This window comes from Mytilus californianus, unplaced genomic scaffold, assembly GCF_021869535.1.
Source record: "Mytilus californianus isolate M0D057914Y unplaced genomic scaffold, xbMytCali1.0.p SCAF_1, whole genome shotgun sequence".
Classification (NCBI taxonomy): domain Eukaryota; kingdom Metazoa; phylum Mollusca; class Bivalvia; order Mytilida; family Mytilidae; genus Mytilus; species Mytilus californianus.
In genome coordinates, this window is record NW_026262581.1 from 79,467,676 (window position 1) to 79,479,461 (window position 11,786).

The 11,786-nt window shown below is 31.4% G+C and overlaps 1 protein-coding gene across 1 annotated transcript; it reads right to left on the reverse strand.

The window, feature by feature from the left end:
• Positions 1 to 1,184: 1,184 nt before the first annotated feature.
• On the reverse strand, positions 1,185 to 11,011 carry LOC127708669 (F-box only protein 25-like). The gene is made up of 8 exons (XM_052213763.1): positions 10,782 to 11,011; positions 9,085 to 9,184; positions 8,855 to 8,947; positions 7,899 to 7,992; positions 7,098 to 7,267; positions 6,396 to 6,661; positions 4,033 to 4,105; positions 1,185 to 3,643 (listed from the first exon to the last, which is right to left on the reverse strand). The coding sequence occupies exons 1-8, from the start codon at positions 10,907 to 10,909 to the stop codon at positions 3,557 to 3,559; spliced, it is 1,011 nt and encodes a 336-aa protein (XP_052069723.1). The 5' UTR covers positions 10,910 to 11,011; the 3' UTR covers positions 1,185 to 3,556.
• Between the last annotated feature and the right edge of the window lie 775 nt (positions 11,012 to 11,786).

Below are 11,786 nucleotides of genomic sequence, written 5' to 3' on the forward strand. Positions count from 1 at the left end.
GACGTGTTGTGATTGTGTATAAGACAGGTATTCACCATAGTTCAAATGACATGGATCTAAGCAACTAAGGTCATCATACAGCCTCAACAATGAGAAAACCCATGCCATATAATCAGCTATTTGTTTCTGTACATCTGAAACATGAATCATGAATCACACACTTCAGCATTCACTCCTTTTGCTTATAGAGGAAAAATAAGTTTTCAATACGAATGTTATGTAAAAATACAGTCATACCTGATATAATTGTCATCTCTCTTGCATGAGTAAGGAAAACTTGTCTTGTCAAGTCAATCATTTCTTGTCCCTCTGTAATAATACCAGAGCATTTTTATCAGAAATGAAGAAGCAGAGCTTCCTGTTTGGTACCAAGCTTCATGTGAGCATGCTGTACTTGAAAAACATTCATATTGTGTCAACTTCCTGTAATACCTTTAAATTTGGTGACACTCGATTTCGTAAAAAAAAATTAATACCCACCTCCTCCCCAGCTTGACCTGAAAGTTAGAATTTTCATTCATCGTTAAGATTTAAACATTATGGACTGGTTATTTTAACAAACATGGTATCTGCTCCCAAAAGTTGAGATGTTTCACTATTATTAGCAAATTTATAGTGAAGGGGAGATAATTCTAAATTATTTGACTTTTCAAAATTTGAAATAGCTGATTATTATTGATTGATGACATTTTGTTTTTTTACCTTATTACAAAATATGCTTTTATGAGTTGAGATACTAAAGGTATTGTTTATTTAAATTCACAATTGGAAATAATAATTGTAGTGTATGCTACATTTGATACTTGTATAATAACTGTCACATTTGTGAGCTTCATTAGTGAGAAATAGCTTAGGTTACATCTTATTGATGCATGTTTATGACATTTTCATGATTCACTGTATTTTATGTTCATTTTCATGATAACCTGAATAATGTACAGTAAATTCATTATTATTTCTAAAGTACTGGTACTAATTTTAGCGTATATCAATGGTATAAGTCAACCACAAATTTATGTATTCAACTAAGTATCAATCTCTTTGGATTGTGTTTAGAATTTGTAGAAATCAAGCATCCACTATAATACTTTATCCCTTAAATCCATGAAAATGTGAGCCATTGAATAATTAAATACACAGTGTATAACTTTTTATGATCATATGGCTTTAAAAACACAAAAACATCATTCATAATTTTTATATATTTAAAATAACTACAACAAAGATAATATCCCACACAAACTGCAGTCTTCACAATACACTTTTTCCCACACATAAATGAACTTCTATTTTAGAATAACACTTTTTTTAAATATTGTTCAGGTCTACAAATGAAGTTCTTGTATGATCAGTGGAATTTTGATAGCCTTAAAGTCATTAACAATAAAGACTGATACAGTCAGAAATTATATGTCATCATATACATGCACTATAACCCTTTATTGAATTCGTTTACAGACTGGAGAACAATAATCTCTATATAAAGAACAAAAGTTCAAACAAACAAAAATATTGTCTTCAGTTTTGCCACAGCTCAATGTTATCCTGTATGAATATGTCTCACCTATTTCAGCTTTCTTGCCCCTGAAACCTATGGCTAAATATTGACTTCTTTGGTCAGGAAAGCTATAGGATATGAATTTAACCATGTATTAAACCACTGTGTTTTCTTTTTCTTTTGTTACACTTTAAATTCTAATATTTTCTTGAATGTCAGTTTTTCATGGATTTGAAAAATAAAAGTTTATTTATCTTAAAAAGGTATTTACAAGATATAGGATAACAGCTCTACCAATATGTACTTGTTACACCTTTGTAAGGCTATCAGTGTTTCAAATTTCAAATTTGTTTGATGATCTTGTACATGTATATCAAATATGTGACTTTTACTCCTGCTGACCTACTTTTTTACCTAATTATGAACAATATACAAGTTTCAAATTTGATTGATGATCTTATATACATGTTTATCAAATAGGTAAAAAGCTATATTGCATTAAAAAGGACTTATATACACCAAGGTATGGGCAACATAACAACATTAAAGTTTGACAATAACGTTTCAGATTTATATATTTTAAATATTGCTAACAACAACAAATGCATAAGACATGTAAAAAATAAACTTGAAAAATAAATGGTAACAATGATAAATCAATATAAGATCATACCAACAACATGAAAGACAAATCTGCAAAATGACAAATATGAATGAATATATTTTAAAATATACATATACACCTTTTTCATATAAAATTGACATGGTCATGATCAATAAAAAAAATTCCCAAACTCCAGAAAATATACCAAATGAAAGTAAACAATGAAGTAAATGCACTAATAAAAATTAACTGAATATAACAGGACAAAACACTAAAGTTCCTTTATAATCAGCATAATTTATAATGTTTTCTGAGATTCAACTGAATTACTCTAAATCGAGTATGAGTTATTTCCCTTGAGACATATTTGTCATCAGTAAGAATATATTAAAATTTGAAAAGCATTGTTTACACTGTTCATAAGTTATTGCATGGAAATTGTTTGCAAAAATTTTTATGTTATACATTTTGTATTTGAAATGTTATGCTACTTGGTAATATTAAATTTTGACAGAACATGAAATAGTTTTAGGCAAGTCCGTATATAAACAAAGTTTGCTATTATATTAAAACATGAAATAGTTTTAGGCAAGTCCGTATATAAACAAAGTTTGCTATTATATTAAAACATGAAATAGTTTTAGGCAAGTCTGTATATGTCGGTAAACTGAGTTTGCTATAATATTAGTACGAGGAACTACTCAGAATTTGAAATGGGACAATAATGAAAGACTATCTAACTAGCCAGTATAGACTAGATGATTAACAAATATACCTTGACAAAAGTAATTAGTGGTAAAATGGCAGTATATCACAGAATGTTGAGGAAATTGGCAAGCATTCATCACATCTATTATAAAAAAATATCTTTACAAAATATATACAACTGGTCCATTACAAACAACGTATTGGACCAAAAATATAGTACATTAAACAAACAACACTGTCAACATAAAAACACACAAAAAAAGAAAGGATAACATATTTCTGTTTTATAAAAGAATCCAATTTGATTTCAAAATCTCGCGTGCCATTGGTATTTATTTTTGATTGACAAAAATGAAAGAAAAAGTATGCCATTGCATTAGCTGAATGTCCATTGGTTAATTATAAAAGTATACCATTGCATTTGCTGAATGTCCATTGGTTAATTATAAAAGTATACCATTGCATTCGCTGAATGTCCATTGCGTAATTATAACCATTCAAAATAAAATTCTAATACCTCTGAAAATATATTTCAGATCTTTAAAATTCTGAAATAACAAATTTACTTGTTCTGACAGTTTCTGTAGCTTGAACTTTTCTGCCCATTTTTGTACATGTATCACATAATTATTGGATTTTCTTGATGAACACTCGCATTCCAATAAATGTTTATTGCTATATGTTAATGATATCAGATCTGATTGTATGATTATCCTTGCGCTGAGATCTGTTGTTATAATGGAGATTCAGAAATTGAATAGTTTCAAAAAAGCTTCTGGCTGGAGGATTCTGGCCGCTGGCTCTTCTTTACTGATACAGGGATGACCAATTGACTATATAAAAAAAAACATAAAAATATTAATGATATAGAAGAACAATAAAACTTTTTTTACATTGCAGAACTTTATTTGAAATAATTCATTGGCAGAAGTTTTTTTTTTTTTTTTTGCATTGCAACATTTCTGATACATGTAAATGCTATACAATACATGGTGGCCTTGGGCTGTTTTCTGCTCTTTGGTCGGGTTGTTGTCTCTTTGACACATTCCCCGTTTCCATTCTCAATTCTACTATAAGTTATCAATGAGCATAGATATCATATTCTTATCTGAAATATCAGAAATATTTCGTCTTCTTTGAGAAAACATTATAATATATAAATATGTTATTTTAGATTGAAAGTAAAGGCTAGAGCAATGAATGTATAATTTATATATTTTACCTTCCAAAAGATGTTGTCACAATGTAAACATATAGCCAGCGTATCTGCATATATTTCTTTTCTTCCATATCTCCTAAAGTTAGCAACAAAAAATAACAAAATTGTTAATAACAAAACTTTATTACACAATGACAACATTATTAAAATGTTAATACATGTATAGAGATATTTATAACCTATATGATTGCCTATGTAACCTACTTACAAAAGCTACAGACACAGGAAACAGCACCAAAAATATTTCTGATTATAATTATAATTTTTTTTAACTGAACTACAGGCTTCTGACTTGGGACAGACTCATACAGAATGTAGCGAGCGTTAAACATATTTGTGAGCGCTCAACCCTCCCCTTAACCGGGGACAGTACTTGTTTGTTCTAAAATTCTAAAAGAATGCATTAAAGACCTAGCTTCATTGTTTTCATTTGTATACTTCAATACTTTAAGATGATCTTTTGATTATGTGTTGAAAAAAGTTAAATGTCTTTTGATTAGTTTTCTATTTAATCTGATAAGATTGATTCTATCGGCTTTTGGTATACTGTTTTTGACTTTGTTAAAGCAAACATCTACAATCTTTACCCACATAATCAAGTGTGTTGATGAAATATTACCTTTATTGTAGGTTGTCAGTTTTTATACGACCACAAAAAATTTGCGTTCGTATAATGCTATCATGTCGGCGTCGTCGTCCGAAACACATTTGGTTTCCAGACAATAACTTTAGTTTAAGTGAATGGATCTCTATGAAATTTTACCAGAAGGTTCAATACCACAAAAGGAAGGTTGGGATTTGGGGGTTATGGTACCAACAGTTTAGGAATTAGGGGCCAAAAAGAAGCAAAAAACAAACATTTTTGTAGTTTCCGGACAATAACTTGTGTGTAAGTGTATGGATCACTCTGAAATTGTACCACAAGGTTCCATATCACAAAGGGAAGGCTGGGATTGGGTATGGGGGTAATTGCCCCAAACGTTCAGGAATTAGGTGCAAAAAAGGGGCCAAAAACAAGCATTTTTCTAGTTTCCAGACAATAACTTGTGTTTAAGTTAATGGATCTATCTGAAATTGTACTACAAGGTTCCATAATTTTTTGGGGTTTTTTTCCCAGAAATTTTCCATTTTTACATTGATTATTTCTGATTTATATATAAAAGCAACAAATACTGATATGGCAGGAGATACACAGCAAACAGGGTGTGTAAATTATTATATATAACAGATTAACTAAGTATTGTGCAACAGCACAGTATTGCGCAATAGCAAGAAATCTTCAATTGAAAATAAATACAAATCTTTTAACCAATTTCAATGGGATTAAATTAAGTCTTTCATTTTTGGGGGTTCTAACCTTGTATTACTATTTTGGATATTGGGCCCCATTTTTGAATTGGTCTACATTGGGGTCCAAAATTAAACTTTGTTTGATTTCATCAAAAACTGAATTATTGCGGCTCTATGATATGCTGAATCTTATTGTGCATTTAATTTTTTTATTTTGGGCCCTGTTTTCAAATTAGTCCATATTAAGGTTTGAAGGGTCCAAAATTAAACTTTGTTTGATTTCAACTAAAATTAAATTTTTGGTGTTTTTTATATGCTGAATCTAACCATGTTGTTAGATTTTGGATATCAGACCATACTAGGTGAATTAAATGTCCCATTTCAAATTTTTAAGATCTCTGACCACATTTATTTTGTGTCAGAAACCTATATTATGTCAAAAATTTGATCACAATCCAGATTCAGACAGTATCAAGCTTGAATATTGTGTCCAAACTTGCCCCAACTGTTCAGGGTTTGACCTCTGCGGTCATATCAGGCTGCGCTCAGCAAAGCATTTGATTTTACCATTCAATGATACACGAAGATTTCCTTGGTGTTTGTTTCTATTTGTTTGTCTATTGAAAATTCAGCATGGGATCAATATATATGGTCTGCTCTCCTGAATATATTCACATCTTGTCTGAAGAGGTGATTTATTTTTTTTTACATTTAACGCCAAAAATCATCTCATGCACACACCCCCCCCCCCCCCCCCTCCCCCATATATACCAATAGATGTACATGTAATCTCAATGATGTCTTTTTTTATATTAATCACTCCCTTCCCACTGTCAATGTATATTTGTTACGCCTAACATAAGTACCCCTGGAATTTTGTTATAAACAATACCATAATATCTGCTCCTGTTAGAACAAATATTCTATACCATTTATTCTGTAAGGAATAAATTCTGTAAAATTTGTTCTAGTGGAAAAAATATTACAGAATATTTCTTCCATCTGGAACTTATATTATGAAGGAACTTATTTTTCATGACACCACCCATGTACCCTTCTACTAAAGACAAACCTACAAGAAGCATTTTCTGTAGATATGTTTCCAGTTTATAAAATCTTCATCGATACCAAGTTGATCTGGTACAAAGGTAAGTAACTGTCTGTCTGTGAAATGGAAGAAACTCATGTGTTTCCATATGAGCTGTGATTCTGTGATGTGAAAGATACTTGACTTTGTCATGCCAGTGTGGACTACATCTTTATGGTCAGCCAATCTTTCCAGGATACATCTAATGCAGTCTTCTGGTAAATCAGATATTGTAGGTTTCCCATCTTCCTTTCTCTTTAAGATATTAAATTGAAAATATATATGTGACTACTTCAAATCAATCAATAACGACTTATGTAGATTGTTAAGTGTTAATATTTTTACAAAAATTATCTAGGAAAAAGTGCTGTGGAATATTTCTTTAGTACCGGTAATTATAATTTATGTGTAAATGGTGATGTCTTTTTTGTATTCTGGTTTCCTGATATATTGAGATGAAGAAGGGAGGAGAGATCTTCAGAATAATATTGAAATATTATGTAGAATTAGTATAAATAAGGCTAGAATTCATCCCATTTTTCCCTAGAAAAACCTCATGGACCCAATTATCACACCCCCTTTTTTTCCAAAGTAGTTGAATCCACCATGAGACCAACAGAATTCTACAGATGGGAAAACTTGATAATAATTTAATTCCTGTGACTATTTTATGTCCTTCTTGCAGCCTTACCATAAAAGTTTTACAACCATTCAATTTGTTTTTCATTCTTTGAACTGCTTGGAAATGTTTGTTCCACAAGGTTGTACATCCAATATGGCTGTATCTACCATCGTTGAGAGAATTTGTGGCACAATCAAGTAAATCTGACATGGCTTTGGTGTTGTTCTTGGTCTTAACAACTAAAATTTACAAGTAAATATTTAATCAGACAAGGCACTGCAATAGGGACTTTCTCACTTCTTTGTGGGACAGGAAAATATAAATGTAAATATGAAACAGGTGTGGGTGCAAGCAAAAAAATCATAATAATTAACAATATAGATATTAGCTAGGTGGAACTTTTTAAGTAGACTAGGATCACCATCTATAAAAGTCATTCCAGTAAAGAAAAGGCCCAACACACACATTCTTGAAATGAAAGGTATTGTCATGGCAAATAAGAATATATATTTACAGTTGATGGTAGGGAATCTAAACAGTTTTAATCTATTTAACAATTAATTTTGATATTTGACCTTGAAGGTCAGAGGTTATCTTCCATGGTACGCAACACTTCATCTTGGGGTGATGACTACCCTTGTGCCAAATATCAAAGCTTACTTCATAGGATAAAAAAGTTTTGTTCCAGGTTAAAAATGTAAAAAAAATATCAATTATGTTGACCTTCAGGTCAAAAGTCAAGGTCATGATCACAGTCAGATGATATGACCTTCATGTCAAATACCATAAGCCAACTGTACACTCATCAAACTAACTTAATTCTAAATCGGGAAAGACTAAGAAATGTCCATTATTGAAAATAATCTTTACCTTGGATTACCATTTCGTCTAATATACTGAAGATATATTTCTGTGACGTTCCTGACATGTTCACTAAACTTTTACTCAACAATACATGTAGTATCTGCAAAAGAAATGAACTTATATAATACATGACTATGTCATCCACAGGCGCTTAGGTACTGGCTTTGAATAATTTTTTTTTCATAGTTTGAGCCTCCTCATGGTGTTTTTGATTATGTGATTACTTGACCGTTTTTATAGTGATTATTTGATTACCAGACCAAATATTTTTTATGATTATTTGATTATTTGATTATGTTGTTTAAAAAAATAATTAATGATTATGTGATTATATTGGCAAAACATTTGTGATTATGTGATTACTTGGACACCCCCATGAGGGGCCTCTAGTTTGCACTGAATATTCAATTTTCTATTTTCAAACAACACAATTAACATAACCTTCTTTTTCTGTGATTTATCTCTTTAATTTACTAACCATACTAAAATATGCCTGTTGAAATAAAGTTAACTAAAATATTTACTTTTTCCATTTACATGTAGCAACGATGGTTATTTCGGTAACATTATGCTAAGGTTCTGTCAATCTCAGAAACGTGGACACCGTTAAGTACATCACCTGTTATTCGATAAGATAGACGTATTGGTTGACCACGTATTGGACGAGGCTCCAGTAGTGTACCCCATAAGGTCACAATATTACGGTAAAAAAATTGCCTCGTGTCTCCATGTAACTTTTAAGCAAAATTTATAGTTCTAAAGTGATCTGATTTTCGGATTTTAAAATTTGTATAAAGTGTACAAATATTGTTTCAACAGTTTCTGAAATTACGGAGAAAAGTAATAGAAATGATTCTCTGAGATGAAAAAAAACATAGAAAGCGTACAGATCTGGCTAACATGTTATTATTGATAATACTGAATATCATTTCTCTTAACTGATTTTCCTTGTTGTATCTTACCTTCTTGACATAATTGAACCTTCTGATATCTTTCACAGCACCTGTCATGTCCAAAAGGATAAAAGATTCGCTCAATGTTGTCACGACTTTACGCTGAAAGAGAACAAACGATATTACCACGCATCATGTTAATATTTGAACTAAAATCATTTCTCTAACTTTTACAATTTCCGATTCCGTTTTTGCAAGCAGCCGAATGTACTTATCGCTACAGTCTTAAATATTCTTACCTCTCTTGACAAAGTTTTGATGAAATGAATCCTGGGTTGGTGCGTGTATTGGTCATTGTCATTCTCGCCTTCAAAATTTAATACAGCCAATCGGATTAACCTGTAAATAGGCAAGAGTTCCTTTTAAGTTGTTTTTGAAGCAACTTTTTAAAACCCGATAGCATATTTGTAATAATATGGCCTTATCGGAGAGTCTGATACATTGTAACTTTTTTGAACGTGAATAATATTATGCTGTATCGAGAGGAGGTTTTCAGAATCACAACATTAAATTGAATCTCATAACTATATACAACTTGCCAGTGGTAGTCGAGCAGGTTCGATCTCATAACTATATACATCTTGCCGTAGTCGATCAGGTTCGTCGGATTTTGAAATTTATTTCAACAATCAATTCGTTTCAAGACATACATTTTATGTCGACAGTGAAAAGTTGTAGCAATTATGATAAAGTGTACCGTATACAGTTATATATATATAAGGATGAGGGAAATTGCACCTTCCTTCCTCTTATTTCGCAACTATTCCATAAATATACATATGTCGTCGTGTGAATCTTATAATTATGTATTTCCCATTTGGTAATGGTGGTAAAAATTTAATTTAAGTTTAAAAGCTCAATATCAGAAATATTTGACCGAGACATAAAAAGTTATATAGGAATCAATTTACATGTACGTGCATGAAGAGTAACTTTTTGTTTGTTTGTTTTTTTAAGAGACAAGCAACTGAGATACATTGTAAAATAAAGCATCCCCTGTTTTGGAGATAGAACATTTCACTACAATGTAGTTGAAGAAATTTATCCATATATTTCCATTGGAGATAGACTATGGATTTTTTTAACTTTGTCATATTATCCCCAATTATGTACTGCTGGATTTGCTAAGAATTGCTCACAGATTGAGTTCAAACCATGCAAACCATATAATCATAGTACTACTAAGATAATTTTGATAACAATTACTTAACAGCAACAATACAGGAGGAATAGTGGAGATACAACGCTATACAATTTTTTTTCTCTGAACTAACTAGATTAATAAGCTATTAAAATACAACAGGGGTCTGGAGATATATAGAACAGTGTACGTAGTTCTGACAAAAAAAAACTCGTAGAGTGGTGAACTGATCTCGTATTATAGATGTATATATGTACATGTATAGGGAGATAGAGCATTGCACCTGATATCAAATGTATAGCTCTCTCCATTTTTATTAAAAGTGGACATACATGTAATAACACTATAAGATTCGAACGACGATGTGTATACGCATATAAAGATTGCTGTGGAAACCGTGGAGGTATATAGCCAAATTAAGAAGCCGTACATGTAGTGCGTTACGCTCCATAAAAGATCATAGGTTAAAAAATTGGAGAAAATAAAAATTCGGAGTCTTTGTTTTCATGGACCACTCTTAAATATGAAATACTTTTATGACCAGAAATGGGGTAATTTTTCGACTATTTTTATGCATTATTTTCAATTAATATTGTCAAACATTGGAATAAATTAGCATAAATATTTATAAATGCAATATTGCATTTCTTATGCATTATTTACAGTGCAAGGATTTTATAACGGTATCTTGATATAGTTTGGACACGTAAGTCCAATGTCATGACTAAGATGTTCTAAAGATAAACGTGCGGAAATATTACAAGAAAATCAGCTGATCGATATTTAGCTACTTACCTTGCAAGGATGCTTTCGTTCAAATTTTCAAACACTTTTATCCTCCATAACTTTAGTCTTTCCCATCCTTCTTTTGTTCTTACCCACTGATCCCCTGGTGATCGCCAGTCTTGTCCCAGAAACGGCATGTTCTAACAGTTTTTCACTTTCCACTTTCCTTTGTTTTGGTTTATGCGTAATTGTTTATATTTTGCAGGAAGTAGATAAAAAAATTTCGGCACTGAAGATTATAATTCTGTTTGATTGGTGTTCGTAAAATTAGAATATTTTTGATTGGTTAAAAAAATGTATCAACAAATACATGTGATTCAGTCACATGGCTTTGTTTACATCATTCTTTGACAATTATAATGTGTCTGTTGCTAGTGGTTTGAATATTTGTTAATATGCCAAAAGTTGTAATTGTAGAAGAATTGGTGCACTGTTTTAGGATATTCACATCAAATTTTAATAAACATATTCCCGCCTGTAACATGATTTAACCCATGATCAGACATATCTTTTCAAACAACCTTTCACTAAACCAGAGGATATGACAACGTTGTGTCAATTAGCATGATCACTGCCGATAATTAATCGGTGTAATAGTGAATAATCGGGAGCTAGATAAGTACTGATTTGTGCCAATGTAAAATTAAACATTAGGACTGGGAGATAATAAGGGTTACAAACACATACCACATCACCATGCAGCGACTACAATCCCGTTTCACTTTTTTTTATTAAATAAACAAAGATTTAAACAAACTATAGGATGAAAAACAGAAATATTTATGTAAAATTGAGAATGGAAACGGGAATGTGTCAAAGAGACAACATCCCGACCAAAGAGCAGAAAACAGCCTAAGGCCACCAATGGGTCCTCAGTCAACACAGCGAGAAAATCCCGCACCCGGAGACGGGCTTCAGCTGGTAATTGTTATTGTGTCCTTCAGAAGATTCGTAAATGATTTTTTTTCTATAGCAAGGCTCACCATTTTATAATACCGGAGACAGTCGGACTGA